This window comes from Chiloscyllium plagiosum, unplaced genomic scaffold (assembly GCF_037043375.1).
Source record: "Chiloscyllium plagiosum isolate Xiang-an unplaced genomic scaffold, Cpla_swu_hap1 HiC_scaffold_11, whole genome shotgun sequence".
In the NCBI taxonomy this organism is placed as follows: Eukaryota; Metazoa; Chordata; class Chondrichthyes; order Orectolobiformes; family Hemiscylliidae; genus Chiloscyllium; species Chiloscyllium plagiosum.
Window position 1 is genome coordinate 34771680 of NW_028270149.1, and position 23739 is coordinate 34795418.

The following is a 23739-nucleotide window of genomic DNA, read 5'->3' on the forward strand; positions in this document are numbered from 1 at the left end:
GAACTATGAACGAAAGCCTATATTAAAAAAAAAGCCAAATATTTACAGTAAACTGACATCACAACCTAGACAGCATCCAGTTTCAGAGACAAGAAAAATCCTACTAATTGAATTCATATTTGAGTACTGATCTATACTGAGATGTTTTGAGATGGCTTTACTAATTGCTGCGCGATACTCTCAGCTTAGGTCCATTATTGTCTCTTCACCCTAAATACATTAATATAAATCAACTGCACTCTTTAAAAAAGCATTAAGGATTCCAACATTGGAATGAAAGTTCATTCAATAAGAATATTTTGTAGTTGTTATCAATTGCTATTTACAAATAAATTGTACATCTATAATTTATGAATGCTTAATAGCTCTTCACAAAGTTACTTTATTTATTTTGCTGTGTGAGTTCTCCACTTAGTCAATGAGGGATGAAGAATTTATTTTTAATTTATCAAATATGCAATCGGTGGGAGATAATAGGACTAAGTAAATATACTGAAGATTTGCACATGTATTGATGAAAACCACCCTATATTGCAGTTCTTATCCTACAATATTTTGTAAAAGGGAAAGAGACTATGGGGTTGTTGGCTGACTCGGATCTTTCCTGGTAACAGGTAGAAGTCTGTCCAAGCCACAAATGGTTCATGATCAAAACAAGAAGGCACAAAGAGAAACCCCATCCACATAAGAGTCTCAACCAGCACCAATATTGTTTTATCGACTTTAGCCGTTTGCTTTACATAGTTCCTCTTGCAAACTGGGTAGATATCATGAAAAATGTTTTGCATTGTTACTGATATTTGAAGACGGTGCTAAAAGCATTTGCTGAAACAATTATAGGATAAAAATGAAAGGGAGAATCAATGAATTGGAATGCACCACCTGACACCTTAAAATTTTAAGCAAACTCGTGCAATTAGAAAAACAATTAACCTTTGCTCATACAAACTGAAATAATCTAATTTTATGAGTATGATACAATGTAGTTTGCTGTTCAGAAAAATTAATGAAGGATAAATTGGAAAGTAACAGGTTGATTTAAAGAAGAGACTTACCAATGACGTAAGCCAGGAGGAGAGCTAGAGTTACAGTAATGGCTGTTGCACTCAGTGCTGTGCACTTCCAATTGCAGCACTTGTAAGGTTTGTTGAAAGTGAAGGCAGGTCTGGAAAAGGTACTTCTGGGAAGGGGTCTTGGAGGTGGCGAGTAAACAGTATTGGAAGTCAAAGGATAGCTTGGATTGGTAGTACCATAGAGACTGGATGTACCAGATCCTGGTTTAAATAGGAAATGCCTACAGGAAAAGAGAGAAACAGATGAAATAGGATTGAAAGAAAGATATATACTGAGATTGTTACTGTTTTGCCTCTGTGCATCACACATTTAAATAATATAAACATTTGATTACAATGTGAAAAAATAGTCTTGAACCCTCCGAAAATAACATTGCATTTAAAGAGAATCTTTCACATTTTCAACCAATAATATTGGAAACACCGAACCATTTTTCTGAATATTAGGAAGTCAAGGATAAATAAGAATAGTTGCTTCCATTAAAAATATGTCCCTCTGAGAGACCACTTCTGTGACGGTATTCCACAACAATTTGAAAATCACTGTTACATCACTGCTTAATGATTGGAATATTTATCACTGCTTAAGTAACGAAGACTTTCAGGTCTATTTAAAATTCATGTTTCATGAGTTTAAAATGTATGATTTCACTGCAACATTCCTGGCTTAATTTTTTGATTACTTATTCACTCATAAGATATGGCCATTGCTGGCTGGCCAGCATTTATTACCTGTTCCTAGTTGACATTGAGACGATGGCAGTGAGCTGCCTTTCTGAAATGCTGTAGTCTATGTGTTGTAGTTAGATTCACAATAGCCTTAAGGAGGGAATTCCAGGAACGTGACCCAGTGACATTGAGGGAACAGTGATATATTTCCAAGTCAGGAGGATGAGTGGCTTGGAGTGGAACTTGCTGATGTTCCCATGTATCTGGTGGGCATGGGCATGGGCATGGGTTTAGAAGGTACTGATTTAAGGATCTTTGATGAATTTCTGCAGTGCATCATGTTGATAGTACCCACTGCTGTTACTGAGAATTGGTGGTGAAGGGAGAAGATGCTTGTGCATGTGGTGCCAATGTTTTGTCCTTAGCTTCTTGAGTGTGGTTAGAGCAGCAGTCATCAGGCAAGTGGGGAATATTTCATCACCCTCCTGAATTGTGCCTTGTAGATGGTGGACAGGCTTTGGAGAGTCAGGAGAAAAGTTACTTGCTACAGTATTCCTCGCCCCTGACCTCCTGTTGGAGTCAATATGTTGACATGGGAGTCCAATTGAGTTTTGATCAATGGTAGTTTGAGGGATGGTAACACTATTGAATGTCAAGAGAATGACTGATTAGATTGTCTCTTATTGGAGATGATCATTGCCTGGCATTTGTGTGGTGTGAATGGTGCGAATTTGTTGGAACATATTTATTTAAAGTAGAGGCTGAACAGGCTGGGGCTGTTTTCCCTGGAGTGTCGGAAGCTGAGGGGTGACCTTATAGAGTTTACAAAATTATGAGGGGCATGGATAGGGTAAATAGGTAAAGTCTTTTCCCTTGAGTTGGGGAGTCCAGAACTAGAGGGCATAGGTTTAAGGTGAGAGGGGAAAGATATGAAAGAGACCTAAGGGGCAACGTTTTCATGCAGAGGGTGGAACGTGTATGGAATGAGCTGCCAGAGGAAGTGGTGGAGGCTGGTACAATTGCAACATTTAAGAGGCATTTGGATGGGTATATGAATAGGAAGGGTTTGGAAGGATATGGGCCAGGTGCTGGCAGGTGGGACTAGGTCGGTTTGGGATATCTGGTCGGCGTGGCCTGGGTGGACCGAAGGGTCTGTTTCCATGCTGTATATCTCTATGACTCTATGACTCTATAATCTATTAGTTTTCCTAACATCACAGACCTGCTGGAAAGTTGACAATGAGGACTTGCATGATAAACCAAGTTGCATTTTTGCAGGGGAGAAGGGAATGCTGAGAATGAGGTGGAAAATATGTGAATTCACAATCCACTTTCATAGAATCCCAACAGTGAGGAAATAGACCACTTGGTCCTTCATGTGCACACCACCCCAACAAATCCAAACCACCCCTCTGAAGAGCATCCCAACCAATCCCACCACATCCCTATAACTCTGCATTTTCCATGGCCAATCCACCTAACCTGCACATCTTTTGCCTGTGGGAGGAAACCAACGCAGATATGGACAGAATGTCCAAACTCCACACAGTCACCTGAGGCTGGAATTGAACCAGGTCCCTGGTGCAGTGAGGCAGCAATGCTAACCACTGAGCCACCATCCCTTTCTCTTGAAAATCTGTTTGATTTGGCATTCAATCCACCACCTTCAGCAGTCTTTCCATTCACCTTAGGCGCACAGTGACAAGATGCACTGCTGAACTCACCAACTCACCAACCCATAATGTCTATGCTAAGTAGCGTAAGAGTAACAGATGCATGTAAATGCTACTACCTCCAAGTTTCCCTAAAACTCATACATCATACATCATCCTGACTAGGAACTGAATCACTGATCCTTCACAGTTGGGGGTCAAAATCTTGCAACTCCTTTCTTACCAGGGGCTCTCTGTGTGTCCCAGGAACTGCAGTGCTTCAGGGAGGTAGCTCACCACCACTTGTCCAGGGCAGTTACGGATGTGCACTATTGTTGTCCCTAGACTAAACCAAGTTGACTTTGGGTCAACATCTAGATTGTGAAACCATTCAATACTGGGCAGTGTTCATTACAGCTAAACTCAAGACTGGCCAAATATCTGGCCTTCCTAACCTGAGCGGTGGGTTTCAACTTAACATTTCATTGGAGAGACAGCACTTCAAACCCGAAATCCTCTGACTTGGAGACTCAGAGTGCACCATCATCATTCTCAGCCAAAGCCTTGGACAAAAATACTTATCATTCAAAAAGATGAAACTTAATAAATAAAGGAATGCATTTTAATGAATTTATCTTCCAATTTTACATTTTCTTAATATATGCATTACACTGTTATCCAATTGGCAGCAGAGGCAGTGAATACCCCAGACCTAACCTGACATTCGAATCTAACCTATCGTCATGAGATGTTATGATGACTGGCGGAAAGTGAACTGGCCACTTTGAAATAAAATTAACACTTATAACTTATATTTTTAGTTTATTACCATGTATGAAAACAGATTTGCACAATTCTTTTGCTGATTAATAGTGATTTTCAACAAAATAATTTTAAGAGAATGCAAGTGTAACAGGCAATTGTCTGATTCTCAATAGATGTCAACAGCCTTGGCATTGTCTCCTTGTTGTATTTAGAGAACAATTTGGCTCTAAATGTCAGTAAATTGAGTTTAGTGGACATTCCTTTCAGGTTGGATTAGAACACTGTCAAGACTTGTCATGGTCATTGATTTTTCTTCAAATTAATTGTCGCAAGTTGTGAGCACTTCTTCACGCTGAACCCTCTGAGGTTATTTAGTAACAGAGTTTCTAGATCACTCTGAACATATTTAGATCAAACTTTAAAATAAACGTATTTACAAATATATGAATCAAGGCTTTGGTATTCCAGCCCCTTTATCAAATTGAAATCCCCAAATGGATCTTTGTTAAAGTACCTGAAAGTGCTGTTTTGCACCAGTCGCATTTGTCAAATCATATATTTTAAAGCTGGAAAAAGGAAAATACAATATGTGAGGTAGCCCATTTGCAGCTTTGATGCCTCATGTTTTCTGCGATATTTCAGGTGTCACTCTCCCTCTTAATCAGAAGGCTGTGGGTTCAAATCCCACACCATTCATTTGGGTTGGGACTTAGTGCTGTCTAATCTGGGAATGGGTAACCAGGGGTGATTGGGTTCTTGTCCCTCTCCACACCATTGTTAAAACTCAATGGATCAACACCAATGAGATACTATCAATTGCTGACCAAGGATCTTCTCAGCCAATTAGGAACCTGACTGCTGAAGTCCTGCTCCACCTGAGGCTGCTGGTCAGTTAGAGGCCAGTAGCTGCAGGGAACAGGACAGCATTGCTAGTGGCCCAAGCAATGAAGCTTAAAGAAGCTGAAACGGTGTGCAGGTGAGTGTATTTGTCTTAAAAGGTCACACAAAAGGCGGATTAGAAGCAAAAGCAGAGGTGTGGTTTCCAGGCAGCCATCCCACGGTCTCCCTTCCCTCTGTCCATATTGGGCCAAATGCAGCCTCTCTAAACCAATAGACTGAGCTCCTTGTGAAACTAACTATTTTTGTGTGTGAGGAAGACAGATAATTGAGCTGGTGGTGGTTTGAGGCCCTTTAGCGGTCATTGATTTGATCACTTCAGGAGTTTAATTAGACAGGTCAAGAAAGTTGACATGGACTTTCCTAACCAAAAGTTAATTACTGGGGCAGCATGAGGGACATAGGGACATGAATATATCTTTGGGGACAACTTGATTGGTTACTTGCCCTTATTGCCACTTTCCTTTCTACCTCCAAGGAAGGGAGAACTGTAAGTTTGAAGACTAATACAGGCTAGTACTGCAGAACAGCACTGAGTGACTACTGCACTATTTGAGGTTCTATCTTTCAGATAATGCAAGGCCCTGCCTACCTGGTTTGGTGAATATAAATGTTCCTATAGTTTAGTATGAGGAGGAAGAGATTTTCTGATGTTATTCCTCAACTAATATCACTAAAAAGACAAGTTATCTCTACATTAACCCATTGCTGTTTTGTGCAACTTATTGTGGGTAAATTGCTCAGGACACTCACTTGACAATGTCCCATTTCCCTCCTGAGTGTCACATGCTAAATATACCTGCTGGAAATCTGCTTGCTCCTTCTTTACAGATAGGGATTTGAAGATGGAATTATGAGCCATCTGCTTATTCCCCATTTGCTAAATGGGGAAAGCAGTTTTCCACAAGTCAATCTAACTTGAAGAATGTAGAGAGCCAGAAGACGTAGAGACAGTAGACATGTATGTAAGCTTTTAGTTTCAATTTCTTCCCCTCCCCAGTCCTGCCAAAGGCTTTGGCCGCAACACTGATTTTCCAGCCTATCAGATGTTGTCTGATCTGCAGTGCTCCTCCAGCTTCACATCTATTGACTACACTCACTAATTTTATTTAGATTAGATTCCCTACAGTGTGGAAACAGGCTCTTTGGCCCAACAAGTCCACACCGATCCTCCGAATTCCCTTACATTTACCCCTGACTAATCCACCTAACACTACAGATAATTTAGCATAGCTAATTCACCTAACCTGCACATCTTTGGACTGTGGGAGGAAACCGGAGCACCCGGAGGAAACCCATGCCGACACGGGGAGAATGTGCAAACTCCACACAGACAGTTGCCATGAGGCTGGAATTGAACCCAGATCCCTAGTGCTGTGAGGCAGCAGTGCTAACCACTGAGCCACCATGCCACCCAAAGGTACATGTCAGAAGTGAGATTCAAACCCACGCTGCCAGTTGGAGACCAGAACACCCAGCCTTTATGCAGAAGGATTTAATTCCTTGAGTCTGGCGCCTTTTGAGTGCACAGGTGATTTATTTCTATGCACTTCAATTTATTTTTTGCCCAGCCATGCACACATGATAATTTAAAGCAGCAGATTAGTATGCCACCTCACAGCTTACAGGAAACATTGGCCGCTGGCCACTGGTTTGGATGCTGAGCATGCAACAGACAGGGGCATAATGACGTGGCCCAGGTGGTAAAATCTCCTGAGCTTCAAACTGGCAAGGTGAGAACAATTTGCTGCTTGTTCTCAATCAGGCTTGTATGCCAGATATTAAATATGTCCCATTTCTCAGCACTTACTTCCTCACCTAAATGTCATTTTACTCAACTGCAAGATAGCTTCCTTTGTTCTTTATCTGTGGGTATTCATATGTCAGAAAAAAGGGAATCAATGTAAAATTTATTTTTGAGTTGAATGAAGATTAGTACGTTTAAATAAAATATGCCCTTAAATTCCTTCTTTCATTCAATTCACCTCTATGTTACAAATTGTTAACAATAAATTGAGTATTATTCAAGGGTGCTGCAAATATCAGATTTAACCATATCGAAATCTCTGCCCATAAAAATGCCTGGTAAAGGATTTGAACAGAAAAGCAAAAATTGTGTGTGAAACTTTACTGATGCTAGTCACACTGTAATGTTGATTTATCATCAAACTGTAGCCAGATAGAGAATGTGGAAGGGCATTGGGAGAGAACATTTTGTTTGAATGTAATCTGAGGGGAGTGACACAACATTAGTGATTTCACTTACTGTGTTTCCGATCAGATATTTGTTTCTTTCATTAACTGCCTTCCTGAGAACATGTTTGCAGCAATTTAAGGGCATGCGTAATGCACTTAAAGGAAGTTTTGTTTGTTTCAAATAATAAAAAGTTTCATACAAAATAGAGAATTATTACACAAACACCACAACATGTATCTATAACAATATAAATAAGGTATTGCCAAGTTAAGTAAAATGCACAGGTGAGTGCAAACAAGTGCCTGCATCAGTGAAAGAGTCCAAATCTGCTGGTGAATGAGCCAATTCAGGTCTGCACTGAGCAACAATGCCAATGAATTCAGAGTACAAGACTCGTATATATAAAATATAATTCATGCCTCAGGAGATAGTTAAGTCCATCACTGGAAGGACTAAGTATGTGTGGTAATAAGACTAGTTCTGTGCTGTCATCCTGGAGGAATTCTCAGCTTTGCCATCTTCTGTAAAATATTCAGCAACTCAAGAGTCACCTACAAAGCAGTCAGTTGGGCTCAATGAAAACATCTCTATGAAATGATGAAATGACAGGGATATTGGAGTTCAGCATACAAGGCTCGCTTCTGTCCAGATTCAATACTGGGGCAAATTCGATGCAAGATGTCATCAGGAAAGATTCAACTAAACCCCATCCTGTACTAAAGTCTGCTCCCATGCAGCTCAGTGACAGAAATTAGAAGTCGCCATTCTCTGACGCCATCTTGGTTACAAAAGTAGAATTAAAACACTACAGAAAAAATATAAAAGAAAAGACTCAAAAAGAAAGAAAAACATCCAGATCTTCTTCAAGTCCCATCTCAAAAAGGGTGCGTGGAATGCTCAGCCAGTCTGTGATTCTCACATTGATCACTCGGAGGAGCCGCGTCCTTGCTGCCGCTGCCAATTCAGAGCCAAGAAGAGCTTTGCTGCCAATCATGGAGAGGAGATTTGTCATCACTATCACTGTTGACTCTGATCACCGGGAGGAATAACAACCATCCTGCCACTGCTATCACCACCCTGTACTGCCAGGACCCTGCCACAATTCTGCACATGGCCTGCTCTCGCTGACTTGATGATGCCAATGACCCCACAGCAAAAAGTTTCAAATAAAAGAAAATGAAAAAAAGGAAAAAGAAAAAAGAAGAGAAAAAGAGCAAAAACAAAAAGAAATAAAAAGGCAGATGGTAGTGGATAGGTCCTGGACACGGGACCCCAAACGCAGTCCTGCCACTCAGCTGCCATCTTGGATTCCCAGCACTGACACATATTATGCTGAAGGATTGTTGACCAGTGGTGAAATAACAAGAGAAGGTGTGGATGAGATTATTGTTGCCTAATGTTACATTATAACTGGTTCTTCCAGCCCAACTACACCAGCAAATCTGCAACAGAGTGGGCAGATCCAGTCTGTCATTGAATGGTTGATATACTTGAAACAATTACAATCCCATTTGAGAACCTACAGGAAGTGTGTGACCACATGAATCCCAACTGACATTTGATAATAAATCCAGCTAAAACAAGCCCTTCTTTCACTCAATCATAAATTAGATGTCAGCAATTATACATGTTCGCATACAGTGAAACACACATCTTTCCTTTGCATTGTCAACAAAACAAAATAAAATTCATCATAAAAATGGAAGAAATACAATATATGGGTGAGTCTGATAGAACTCTGAGTGACACAGGTTTTGGCAAGATGTGTGGCAGAATAAGGAAAGAAGTCTGGCAAGACACATCTTGACAGGAAACAGCTCACTCCATCATTTATGGTCTTCACAAATGGCGTAGCAAGATGTTTGCTAGGAAGTGGCGATTGACAGCAATTAATGTTTGTGAAATGCCCCATTAATGGCACAAACATGCTATCTTACCAAACTCACTGAACAAGCTCAACATTGGAAAAACTTGACAAGGAATCCAGAGTGAGCACCTGGTGGATTCAGTTTGCCACTTGCTCTGACCAACCACCATGGTGAAAACCAGGCATCGACACCATGGAACACATTCCACGGACAACAGGTGCACTACCCTCCCATCCATGGACATTGGCATCCAACACATGCCAGCCTCGAAGAACCTTCATGGCACATCTCCAATCAACCTACAGGATGCTTCTTCACTTCAATGCTACACCAGTAACTATTATTGTAATGCTACAGGAAAGATACGATGCATTCAGTTACATACACCTAACTCATGGTCTGAACCAAGATGCATCTCTGGACTATCACTCAGTGTCATAGTGCTTACACACGTTGGCCATCAGCTAGATGCCCACAACATCCCTGACTTGTCTCTTTGCGCTTTGCCCCTCAGCCGAAGATACCAAGCAGATGTTACTACTGTCTTTGCCATGCCATTTAACACAAAGGCAAAGCATGGTACAAATCCAAGAAGTTTGTACTAGTTGTCATCACACCCAATAAAGTCAAGCCAGATAACCTTCGCTCAGTGAGTCCCAGCACAGTCAGCCGCAGGCAGCCTCCACCTTGTTCAAAGCAGGTAATGCTGGGGCCTTCTCTTCATAAGGAGAGAGGAGTTGAATTATATGCAGTACACCATCCATGTTGACTCTTTCTGCTCTGTTGTGGTCTGCTTCCACCTGGAATGCGAGACAGGCAAGTATTATGGAAGTAGGTAGCACAGCTACCTCTACTGGTCCAGGTAGGAATGTCTCCTGACAAAGTGAGTAGGAGAAAATGAGGGCTGCAGATGTTGGAGATCAGAGTTGAGAGTGTGTGGTGCTGGAAAAGCACAGCAGGTCAGGCAGCATCCGAGGAGCAGGAGAATCGTCTTTTCGGGCAGAAGCCCTTCATCAGGAATGGAAGTGAGTAGGTAAGGCAGTGGGCTTGCAGGATTAGTAGTCTCGGGGGTTGGGGTGGGTGAGAGGGAGTGGGTAAGATTTTTCAGGCAATCATGCGAATGTTAGAGTATGAGCCTTGTGGGAAGTAGATAAAGCAGTAAGATAGAGTAAGTGTGAAGTGTCAGAGAGAAGACGGGAGAATTCACTCTGGAGCAGTGGAAAAGCACATTGTCCTTCGTCCTCGGGTGTGACCATTCCTCCAGATGTCTGAGACTGCTTTAACCTAGGAGATCAAGCTGATATGGCCTGGTGTTTTGGCTTTTTCTGCTGCTCCTGGGGTGTGGGGAGAGAACATCCCATCTATGCACCGCAGCTTGTAGAAAGAACTTCAGGATCTTGCTTACACTGAAATCAGGGCACTGGTTTCCTCCTGTTGGCCTTAACTGGGACCAATGCCAGTAACTGTACAGGCCTGCTTTGGACTGACAGTGCTTGTGCGAGTGAGCTATAACATTTTATAAATAGTGCCGTTGCAAGGGACACTGGTAAACTCTGGGATATCCGCTGAGTATGGTAAGGTGGTAATGTGTCATGAGAATCACTTGTGAGAGAAGCAATATTGGCAGGTTAGGAAATAAATCAGGTAAGCTGGGTAAGATAAGGTGAGAAGACCTGCCAATCCTCACAGCGAGAAAATCTCTAAAAAAACATGATGCAACTCAGACTTAGCCAAAAAGAATTAAGATTCAGTCTCATGATCCCATTTTAATTAAAATCAAACATTTTCCATTAAGTTCATAATTATTCAACATTAAAAAAATCTTCAGAATAATGAGCAATGTATTGGTCCTCTCAAGAGATGACTCACCTTTGCCAACAATAGAGAAAATATGCTCTGAAAAGCATAATTTTATCCGTTCAGATGGAATATTGGTGTCATTGCCTTTCGAATTAATGGTTGGGATGGAGAGGACAGTTAAGAGTCTAGCAGATCGCTGTGGGTCTGGAGTTACATATAAGAAAGACCAACTATGGACAGTAGATTTTCTCCACAGAAGGACAGTAGTGATGCAGATGAGTTTTATGACAACCAATTATAATTTCAAGTTCATCAGTAATGAAACTACTTGTCAATTCCAGAGTTAATAATTGAATTTAATGCCCACAAGCTGCCATTTCCAGAACATTAGACAGTACATCTGGATTATTAGTCCTGTGACATTATCACTGTGCCACCATTTACCTAGAATATTGTGAATTGTGTTATTTAATAATCCTATATATATTGCAGTGGGTAAATATGAGTGAACTGTTTGTTAGAATTTTGAATTAGCCTGAGGTTTAGCTTAAAACCAGGTAGCTGAATCAATCAAACAAAGCAACACTTCATCTGGAACTGGAATTAAGTATCGAAGTGCTTAATTTACCAGCTTTTCATCATGGGATCAGGGCTTATATCCATCCAAGATGAAAATGAGATCTTCTCTTTCTAGTGACTGTTCTGATCACACATAAAATAGATTTTTGAATCCCAAAGCCAGCGAGGAAGAATTCACACCAGGAACAGCAGAAGTAAAATTGAAGTGCCAACTTTGTGAAGCTCCAGAACATGAATACGTGCATTCTAAACACCAACGGCAGCTTCTTTGGAGAGAACTAACCAGTGCCAGCACATCAGATCAAAACTCTGTAGCCCAGCCACATCCATTTGTGAATAATTGTGGACAATTAAACAAGAGGATGAGGTTGCGTGGCTGTATACCCATCTTCAATTGTAGGGTTTTCGCCTGTAAGTGTAGATGACAAGGGAGTAACGAGATAGTCTTGGAATGTGAAATCACAAGTGTGCAATGTAGATATTACTTACAGTGTGGAAACAGGCCCTTCGGCCCAACAAGTCCACACCGACCCTCCGAAGAGCAACCCACCCAGACCCATTCCCCTACATTTACCCCTTCACCTAGCACTACGGGCAATTTAGCTTAGCTAATTCACCTAACCTGCACATTTTCGGGCTGTGGGAGGAAACCCATGCAGACATGGGAAACTCCACACAGACAGTTGCCTGAGGCAGGAATTGAACCCAGGTCTCTGACGCTGTGAGGCAGCAGTGCTAACCACTGTGCCACTGTGCCGACCTCAATTTTGTGCATTTCTTTGGTGGCCAGAATACTCCCTTGGAGAGGTACCTCTTTAGTCCAGTCCGAGGACACATCTGGGTGAGGAAAGGTAATCTTTGGGACAGGTCAGGTGTCCCTTAGAATTGTTGAAATTTGGCATAACTCTGCGTAAACCTATTAAATTCCAAGTCCATGGAGGTGTCATAGGATCTGTCAAAGGGAATGGACAAAGGTGTTGAGAGGATCTGTGAAGGGAAGCTATCAAGAGATTTAGAAATTCTATGCTTTAACTTTTTAAAAAAGTTTGGTTGTGATTTATTTTTGTCTGTTAAAATAAGCCTGATGGTCTCTATTACTAGATTGGGGTGCTACAAGACTGTTTTCCAATTTCAGAGAAGTATGCTTACTATTTCAGCATTGATTGACAGCTTCAAGTAATTACAAACTCTTTGATGTGGGACAATGAATTCCCATGCATGTTGTCAGAAGGGATTTGTGTACTTGAATGAAATGTTTGTTGTTGTAAGGGATTAATTCATTGATGGAGTGTAAGTATACTAAATAGGTTTAAATCAACAGGAGAGTGTGTTTTTTCAATCTAATGAAGTTTGCAATGGACACTGTCTTATTATTCATTCATGGGAAACACATGTCATTGGCTCAGACAGCATTCATTGCCCATCCCTAATTGCCAAAGAACAGTTAAGAGTCAATCACATTACGTTAGAGCTCGGGTGTCCTTGGAGAAGGAGCACGCGGTGTCGACCAACACCCTGGAGTTGTTCAGGGAGAGGTGGGCGCCGCAGGGAGTGGAGTGCATCATTTCTCCCTCCAACTCTATTTTGATTTAGTCCCTACCCTCCCCTTCACTGTTTTGATCACACAGCACTGCCCTTTGATGTGTAGGGCAGTGTTTGTCACTGGCCACCCGGGTGTTTTCCTATCTTCCTGGTGGTGGAATTTGAATAAAGATTCGTGCACTTTATGCCTTTCACTGTGTCTCACACCTGCGCACACACACCATGGGTGCTGGGGATAAAATAAGCACTACCGCACTTAGGAGGTAGTGTGGGGGTTAAATTAAAAAAAAAGAAAAAAATATATAAATAAAGAAGAAAAAAAATTTAAAAATTAAAAGAAAATAAGGAAAAAAAAACCAGAAGTGTGCCCTTTGTGAAGGGCAGTGAAGAAAAAAAAAGAGTCAATCACATTGCCATGGGTATGGAGAAAGTGAGGACTGCAGATCAGAGTCAAGAGAGTATTGCTGGGCAAGCAGGTCAGGCAGCATCCGAGGAGCAGGAGAATCGACGTTTTGGGCATTAGCCCTTCATCAGGCTTGTGGGCCGGGGCTGAGAGATAAATGGGAGGGAGTGGGGTGGGTAGCTGAGAAAGCTATACGTGGTGAAGGTGAGGGAGAAGGTGATAGGTCAGAGGGGGGAGGGATGGACAGGTCCGGAGGGCGGTGCTGAGTTGGAGGCTTGGGACTGGGATAATGTGGGGTGAAGGGAATCAGTCACAGGCCATACCAAGTCAGGATAAGAGATTTCCTTCCCTAAATGACATCAATGAACCACATGGACATTTAACAATAATCAGCAGTAATTAAATTGTTGCTGTTTGACTAGTTTATGTTGAATTCACATTTCACCATTCTCCATGATGGATTTGAATCCATGACTCCAGAACATTAATCTGAGGTTCAGAATGCAAATTCAGTGATAGAACCAATATGCCACTGCCTCCCTTGAGTTATAATCTATCTCATCATTGCATGGGTACTGAGGTCTGTCCACAGTGGATACTAGGGACAATCAGGATGGTAGAAAAAAGGCAAAGAGTGGTCGGTTTGAGTTTGAGGTTGGCATAAGTTGTACTCGGCTTTTACCTAGTTGATTTTAAACCTACTGCGAATCCTCTTGCAAGGATGCCTTCCTTGAAGAAGTTTTCCTCCTCTCTCGACAAGCCACTCTGCAGGCACCCTGCCTCTATTCCTGATGAAGGGATTTTGCCTGAAACGTCGATTTGCCTGCTCCTCGGATGCTGCCTGACCTGCTGTGCTTTTCCAGCACCACTAATCTAGACATAAGTTGCACTCAGTTGGCATAAGTTGCACTCAGTTGGCATAAGCGCTTTAGAGGTACTTGGGCTGGGTGAGGTGGCGTAGCTTTGCATGGAGGACAGGTGAGATCATAGGAGTTGTTTGTGGGGGGAGGTGACCTTGGCATAGGGACATGAGGGACCATGGAGTTTGGTCTTCTGGTAGTTGCTTGGTCTGATTTGTAATTCAGACTGCTGCCTCCCATTCTGCTGCACCCCTCCACCCATCCACATCATCCCTTCCCCTCCACACCTCAAACAAGTGCATGCACAGATAAGCACACACCCATATATAGAACATAAATACGATGTCCAGGTTTCCATTATTAAAAATCAGATTTGCAGAGCTTGTGATACCCAACTTGTGAACATTTATCCAAGCCTTAGAACATCTTTTGTATATTTGATTGGTTATTTCCAATTTATTTTCAAACCCTAACTTCTGTTCAGTTTAGCAATTGATATTTAAGTTTTGGACTGTAGAAGCAGCATTTGATTTTTTTCTTGCCAGCATATTGTTTTCTTTAACCCACATGGAGTATTATATTGATGGTTAGTCAGCCAATCTCTGCATGCTTCATGTCTAGCTGTGAGGATTCACAAATAGCAACTGGACAATTATTTGAACTCCCTGGCAGTATGGTTGGCATGTGTATAGTTAATCTGTCCTGATTATGTAATGGCCCAGGGAAAATAGTCTGTAATATTCCTGATATCTGGATGCTTAGGGAACCTTGCATCATATTTCCACAGTGCACATTGCATTAGATATGTACTTAATTTGTTGCTGGGTGTGTTGGTGGAGCTACAGGAATTGTTCCCTCATGAGTCCTTCATCTGCTCTCTTGGCTTTTATCAATATATGTTGGAGGGAGTTTTGTTTTTCTAAACTGCTTTCCTTTACGACATTTTAAATCATGAACTGTTTTGATACAGTGAATAAGGCAAAATGGTTTTCAGTGACTGAACTGTCATTATCCAAAAGGACTCAGATTCTTTCTTAAATAATTGGCAAAAGAGCGAGAAACAAAAAGAGGAATTTTTTAAAATAAAAGTTGTCACAATTTCAAATATACTGCATGAATGCTGGGAGGGTTGCAGAGGCAAATTCAAGTATAACGTTTGAAGGAAATTGGGTAAGTACATGAAATAGAAAAAATTGTAGAGTTAGTGGGAAATCTTAGGGCAGTTGGCAGCTCTGACAAAGAGCTGGCACAAGCACAATGGGCTAAATTACCTCCTTGTATTCTCTATCATTCTGTGATACAAGCTGTTGTATCTGAGTGAGGTCTCCCTGGATGCAGTTGCTGAGCTTGCTTTTACCTTTTTGTGATTAATTTCTCTTACGGCATATCCTTCTACTTTGAGCACAATGGTACAGGATGATCAGTCCTTCCTCAACTTTTAAAAATAGTAATCCTGCATTTGAATTTCTGAATCTAAATTTAAATTAATTTGGTCACCTCCAATGCATAAAGCAGCACTTGAGCTTGCTGCATTATTTAGATCCCAAAATATACTTTGTCAGTCTTCAGTACAAGCTACAACTGCCAATCTTAAAACATAGGCAATCATATTATTACTCGTTGTCAGTCACTTCTAAAAGATGCGTTTCTGTTCAGTAATAGGAAAAGTCACTGGTTCAATAAGCTTTCACTTTTTTAACTTCAACCATCTCATAACATTCCTAAATCCTCATTTTCTGCTATAATCTATTCAGTAAGTCATTCCCTTGCCTTGGAAATGTACACCAGAATTTAATTACTGTGAAATTGAACATGGTTTGCCTGATTATGATTTATACTCCTAACTTCTAAAGTTTTAATCTTTGTTTTCAGCTACTAAGTTGAAGAATTTCCTAGAGTTCTTTATCAAACTGCTTTACTTTATTTTTCTTTGGTTGTACCTTTTCCAGGAGATTGCACAGCCATTGGTTTGGGAGAGGGGATAGATCTGGATGAGGTTGTGGTGAATAGTTAGTGTATCATATAGGGCAGGCTGGATGTGCAATTTGTCATCTCCTGATTCTTAATTCTAAAAACAAAGCCCAACTTTTTAAAAACAGAACTTCTCTAAATAATATAAAGTCCTGATAAATTAAATTATCTCAAAAATACTAATGCCATTCCTGCTGAATGCCCACCACAATTGAGTGATAGCCCTTTTACATCTGTGTCAGATTTCAGGTTTAAGACACGGTTAGAGACTTGACCATATACTCCAGGATAGTGCTCTGGTACAGTATTGAAAGAGCTTTCTACTGCCAGAGGTCTCATCTTTTGGTGAGACGTTAAACCTAGGCCCTTTATGCCGTCTCATAAAATATCTCATATAACTACTGGAGAAGAACTGAAGAGTTTATCTTGGTATACAAGACAATGTTAATCTCTCAATCAGCCTCTCTGAGAAAGATTATTTAATCATTCTGAGGAAAGGCTGGATCCAAAACATTAATTGTGATTTTTTTTCACAGATGCTGTAAGACCTGCTGAGCTCTTCCAGCAATGTCTGCTTTCGTTTCTGATTTCCAGCATCTGCAGTTCTTTCGATTTTTGTTGAATCATTACTGTGTCATCTTTTGTAACATGTTGCTTCCTGCATATTTAAAATTGGGCCCTTGAAGACAGAAACAGGGGAATATATTATGGGGAACAAAGAAATGGCAGAAGAATTAAATGGGTACTTCAGATCTGTGTTCACTGGGGAAGACACAAGCAATCTCCCTGAGGTAACAGTGGCTGAAGGACTTGAACTTAAGGGAATTTATATTTGCCAGGATTTGGTGTTGGAGAGACTGTTAGGTCTGAAGGTTGATAAGTCTCCGGGGCCTGATGGTCTACATCCCAGGGTACTGCAGGAGGTGGCTCGGGAAATCATGGATGCGTTGGTGATTATTTTCCAGAGTTCAATAGATTCGGGGTCGTTTCCTGAGGATTATAGCACTTTTTAAGAAAGGTGGGAGAGAGAAAGCAGGAAATTATAGACTAGTTAGTCTGACCTCAATGGTGGGAAAGATGCTGGAGTCTATTATAAAGGATGAAATTACAGCACATCTGGATAGTAGTAACAGGATAGGACAGAGTCAGCATGGATTTATGAAGGGGAAATCATGCTTGACTAATCTTCTTGAATTTTTTGGAGGATGTAACTCTGAAGATGGACGAGGGAGATCCAGTAGATGTAGTGTACCTGGACTTTCAGAAAGCTTTTGATAAAGTCCCACACAGGAGGTTAATGAGTAAAATTAGGGCTGAAAATGTGTTGCTGGAAAAGCACAGCAGGTCAGGCAGCATCCAGGGAACAGGAGAATCGACGTTTCGGGCATAAGCCCTCCAGCATCTGCAGACCTCACTTTCTCCAGTAAAATTAGGGCGCATGGTATTGGGGGCAAAGTACTAGATTGGATTGAAAATTGGTTGGCTGATAGGAAACAAAGGGTAGTGATAAACGGCTCCATTTCAGAATGGCAGGCAGTGACCAGTGGGGTACCGCAGGAATCCATGCTGGGACCGCAGCTTTTTACAATATATGTTAATGATATAGAAGATGCTATCAGCAATAACATTAGCAAATTTGCTGATGATACAAAGCTGGGTGGCAGGGTGAAATGTGATGAGGATGTTAGGAGATTACAGGGTGACCTGGACAAGTTAGGTGAGTGGGCAGATGCATGGTAGATGCAGTTTAATGTGGATAAATGTTTGGTTATCCACTTTGGTGGCAAGAACAGGATGGCAGATTACTACCTCAATGGAATCAATTTGGGTAAAGGGACAGTACAGAGAGATCTGTATGTTCTTGTACACCAGTCAATGAAGGTAAGCATGCAGGTACAGCAGGTAGTGAAGAAGGCTAATAGCATGCTGGCCTTCATAACAAGAGGAATTGAGTATAGAAGCAAAGAGGTGCTTCTGCAGCTGTACAGGGCCCTGGTGAGACCACACCTGGAGTACTGTGTGCAGTTCTGGTCTCCAAATTTGAGGAAAGCCATTCTGGCTATTGAGAGAGTGCAGCGTAGGTTCACAAGGTCAATTCCTGGAATGGCGGGATTACCTTACACTGAAAGACTGAAGCGACTGGGCTTGTATACCCTTGAGTTTAGAAGACTGAGAGGGGATCTGATTGAGACATATAAGATTATGAAAGGATTGGACACTCTGGCAGCAGGAAACATCTTTCCGCTAATGGGTGAGTGCCGAACCAGAGGACACAGCTTAAAAATACGGGGTAGACCATTTAGGACAGAGATGAGGAGAAACGTCTTCACCCAGAGAGTGGTGGCTGTGTGGAATGCTCTTCCCCAGAGAGCAGTGGAGGCCCAGTCTCTGGATTCATTTAAGAAAGAGTTGGATAGAGCTCTCAAAGATAGTGGAATCAAGGGTTATGGAGATAAGGCAGGAAGAGGATATTGATTAGGAATGATCAGCCACGATCATATTGAATGGCGGTGCAGGCTCGAAGGGCTGAATGGCCTACTCCTGCACCTATTGTCTATTGTCTATTGTCTTATCTGGTGTCATTATTCTTGCATTACTACAGTGACTACCTTCAAGGTACTGTGTTGAAGGTGAAGCATTGGGGATGTCACAACATCATGAAAGAACACTTTAAAGTGCAAGTATTTATTTTTATTAGAACATAGAACATTACAGCTCAGTATAGGCCCTTTGGCCCTCGATATTACGCTGACCTGTGGAACCAATCTGAAGCCAATCTAACCTACACTACTCCATTTTCATCCAAATGCCTATCCAATGACAATTTAAATGCCCTTAAATTTGGCGAGTCTACTACTGTTGCAGGCAGCACATTCCACAGCCCTACTACCCTCTGAGTAAAAAAACTGCCTCTGACATCTGTCCAATATCTATCACCCCTCAATTTAAAGTGAAGTCCCCTCATGCTAGCGATCACTATCTGAGGAAAAAGGCTCTCACCTGTCTAATCCTGTGATCATCTTGTATGTCTCTATTAAGTCACCTCTCAACTTTCTTCTCTCTAACAAAATAGCCTCAAGTCCCTCAGCATTTCCTCATAAGACCTTCCCTCTATACCAGGCAACATCCTGGTAAATCTCTGCACCCTTTCCAAAGCTTCCACATAATGCGGCAATGAAAACTGTACTCAATACTCCAAGTGCGGCCGCACCAGAGTATTGTACAGCTACAACATGACCTCATGATTCCGAAACTCAATCCCTCAATCAATAAAAGCTAACACATCATACGCCTTCTTAACAACCCTATCAACCTGGCTGGCAACTTTCAAGAATCTATGTTCCTGGACACCAAGATCTCTCTACTCACCTACACTACCAAGAATCTTATCATTAGCCCAGTACTCTGTATTCCTCTTACTCCTTCCAAAGTGAATTACCTCACACTTTTCTGAATTAAACTTCAATTGCCACCTTTCAGCCCAGCTCTGCAGCTTATTTATGCCTCTCTGTAACCTATAATATCCATTGTCGCTATTTACAACTCTATCAACCTTAGTGACATCCGCAAATTTACTGAACCATCTTTCTATGCCCTCATCCAGGTCGTTTATAAAAATGACAAACAACAGTGGACCCAAAACAGATCCTTGCAGTATACCACTAGTAACTGAACTCTTGGATGAATATTTCCTACCAACTATCACCCTCTGTCTTCTTTCAGCTAGCAAATTTCTGATCCAAACCATTAAATCACCCTCAATCCCATGCCTCTGTATTTTGTGCAATAGCCTAAAGCAGAGAACCTTATCAAACACCTTACTGAAATCCATATACACTACATCAATCGCTTTCCCCTCATTCACCTGTTTGGTCACCTTCTCAAAGAACTCAATAAGGTTTGTGAGGCACAAACTACCCATCACAAAACCTTGTTGATATCCCTAATCAACTTATTCCTTTTAAAATGACTGTAAATCCAATCTCTTATAATATTTCCAACATTTTACCCACAACTGAAATAAGGCTCACAGATCTATAATTTCCAGGGTTGTCTCTACTCCCTTTCTTGAACAAGGGAACAATATTTATTATCCTCCAGTCTTCTGGCACTATTCCTGAAGACAATGACGACATAAAGATCAATGCCAAAGGCTCAGCAATCTCCTCCCTGGCTTCCCAGAGAATCCTCGGATAATTCCCATCTGACCCAGGGGACTTATCTATTTTTACATTTGCCAGAATTGCTAACACCTCCTCCTTATAAGCCTTAATCCCCCTGTATCTCAGTATTCTCCTCGACCACATTGTCTTTTTGTAGTGTGAATACTGATGAAAAGTATTCATTTATCACTTCTCGTATCTCCTCTGACTCCACACACAACTTCCCACTAATATCCTTGATTGACCCTAATCTTACTCTAGTCATTCTTTTATTCCTGATATACCTACAGAAAACCTTAGAGTTTTCCTTAATCCTATCCATCAACGACTTCTCACATCCTCTCCTGGCTCTTCTTAGCTCTCTCTTTAGGTCTTCACTGGCTAACTTGTAACTCTCAAGCACCCTTACTGAGCCATCACATCTCATCCTAACATAAGCCCTCTTCTTCCTCTTGACAAGAGATTCAACTTCCTTAGTAAACCATGCCTCCTGCGCTCGAAAACTTCTTCCCTACTTGACTGGGACACACTTATTAAGGACACGCAGTAGCTGTTCCTTGAATAAGCTCCACATTTCTATTGTGCCCATGCTCTGCCGTTTTCTTCCCCCTTCTATGTATCCTAAATCTTGTCTAATTGCATTGTAATTGCCTTTCTCCCAGCTGCAGCTCTTCTTCTCTAGTGTATACCTATCCCTTTCCATCGCTAAAGTAAACATTTCAGAATTGTGGTCACTATTACCAAAGTGCTCACCTACCTCCAAATTGAACACCTGGCTGGGTTCAATACCCAGTACCAAATCTAATGTAGCCTCTTTGAGGAGAAAGTGAGGTCTGCAGATGCTGGAGATCAGAGCTGAAATGTGTTGCTGGAACAGCGCAGCAGGTCAGGCAGCATCCAGGGAACAGGAGAATCGACGTTTCGGGCATAAGCCCTTCTTCAGGATTCCTGAAGAAGGGCTTATGCCCGAAACGTCGATTCTCCTGTTCCCTGGATGCTGCCTGACCTGCTGCGCTGTTCCAGCAACACATTTCAGAGCTAATGTGGCCTCACCCCTTGTTGGCCTGTCTACATACTGTGTCAGGAAACCCTCCTGCACACATTGGACAAAAACTGACCAATCTACAGTTCTTGAACTATAGTATTCCCAGTCAAGGTGTCCAGAATTACACATGTTGAGCTCAGTCCTGATCCCAATGTTGACCCCAATTCTCGGTCAGGAATCTGAAATTGGCCTGGGTCAAGCATGATTTTCCAGGAGGCTAGCAATGGAGCAGGGACACAAGAACTCAGAGGGTCCACAACAATACCCAGCCAGTAGTCCGACTGGGTGAAATGACTGTTTCGGAAGGTAGGAGAGCACAAGAGTGCAACAGCATGAATATGCTCACCACGCCTTCCACACACAATAGATTGCAAATGTCCACATCTGGTCAGATATTCAGTGTGGAGAGAGAATCAAATTTGGACTTTAAATAACTTAATTGTTTGCTTTATTTGTTGTAACACACTGCTGATTTTTATTCGGAGAAAGTGAGGACTGCAGATGCTGAATATCAGAGTTGAGAGTGTGGTCCCAGAAAAGCATAGCCGGTCAGGCAGCATCTGAGGACAAGAGAATCAATGTTTCAGGCATGAGGCCTTTATCAGGATCTCCGCTTGGGAAGATCCCCTGTATATAAACAATTGTTTGGTAGCAAAGAACTTAAGTGTTGCTAAAAAGGAGGCAAGATGCTGCAGCTTTGTATCTTGTACTTGTTAGAACCAGGGTGCAAAAAACAGTCGAGAGTGTGGTGCTGGAAAAGCACAGCAGGTCAGGCAGCATCCGAGGAGCAGGAAAATCGATATTTTGGGGAAAAGCCCTTCATCAAGAAAGTTTCTTGATGAAGGGCTTTTGCCTAAAACATCAAAACGAGAAAAGGGATATAATTTTTATATTCAAAGTTTGTGAGAAGATTTGTAGCTCGGGTGCTCGTTGCTGTGGTTCTGTTCGCCGAGCTGGAAGTTTTTGTTGCAAATGTTTCGTCCCCTGTCTAGGTGACATCCTCAGTGCTTGGGAGCCTCCTGTGAAGCGCTTCTGTGGTGTTTCCTCCAGCATTTGTAGTGGCCTGTCCCTGCCGCTTCTGGTTGTCAGTTTCAGCTGTCTGCTGTAGTGGCCGATATATTGGGTCCAGGTCGATGTGTTTGTTGATGGAGTTTGTGGATGAGTGCCAAGCTTCTAGGAATTCGTTGGCTGTTCTTTGTTTGGCTTGCCCTATAATGGTAGTGTTGTCCCAGTCGAATTCATGTTGCTTGTCGTCTGCGTGTGTGGCTACTAGGGATAGCTGGTCGTGTCGTTTCGTGGCTAGTTGATGTTCGTGGATGCGGATCGTTAGCTGTCTTCCTGTTTGCCGGAGGAAACACCACAGAAGCGCTTCACAGGAGGCTCCCAAGCACTGAGGATGTCACCTAGACAGGGGACGAAACGTTTGCAACAAAAACTTCCAGCTGGGCGAACAGAACCAAAGCATAATTTTTATATGGCATGAGAAGAGAGTGTTGATTGGTTGGGCCATCTTGAGCATGGCCCAACCATGTTAATTTCTTGTTAATTTAATTTTCAGATCATGTTGGTAGACTCTGATTGTTCAGGGCATTGCCATAGAGATTGGCTGTCTTCAGGGTGCCTTTTTTTTTTAATTTTATTTGAATAGTAACATTTACAGGTCACTGTAAAATGTGAGTTCTACATCAGGTTCACAGAGTGCAATGATTGATATATTTAGTTGAATCCTGTGAGTTTTAGAAACTGAAAAGGTGATCTCATCAGAGATAGGATTGTTTTAGGCAGAAAAGATCTCACCATGACAGCATGTCTATTGAGAGAGAAGAAACATCTTCTCAAGAAAGCTCAGATGTTCAGACACTCTGGGATTGTCAATAATCAGCATGAGCAAGCATATTAATGGAAGAACAGTAAGGCTTTGTATTAAGCTGAAAGATGTTCTAAACTGAATAAAATGAACATATTAAAAAGAAAGAAGAAACATTTGAAGAAGAGCCATCAAAAATTATTAGGGCCAAAGTCGAGGATATAAATAATGAAAAGTACATCACGCAGAATGAAATAAAACATTTCCAGAGTGGGTAAGGCAGTGTTGTATTACAATTAACACACTTTTTTTAATGAATGGTAATTTGCTTTTCTTGGATTGTGTAAATTGTAGCTGCAAATGGCAGTTCATGCAGCTTCTTTTTGTGAAAAGGGAAATGATTGGAGAGATGTAATTGTTTGTAATGTACAGACCAGCTTGCAGTAGT

The 23739-nt window shown here is 41.6% G+C and overlaps 1 protein-coding gene across 8 annotated transcripts in view; it reads right to left on the reverse strand.

The window, feature by feature from the left end:
• The window catches only part of tenm1 (teneurin transmembrane protein 1), a 2430772-nt gene that overhangs the window by 295190 nt on the left and 2111843 nt on the right, over positions 1 to 23739 (reverse strand). For all 8 annotated transcript variants that reach the window (XM_087991975.1, XM_087991977.1, XM_087991976.1 and 5 more), the window contains one exon: positions 1056 to 1294. In XM_087991975.1, the coding sequence (XP_087848101.1) occupies positions 1056 to 1294 (239 nt within the window). The remainder of the gene's footprint in view (positions 1 to 1055; positions 1295 to 23739) is intronic.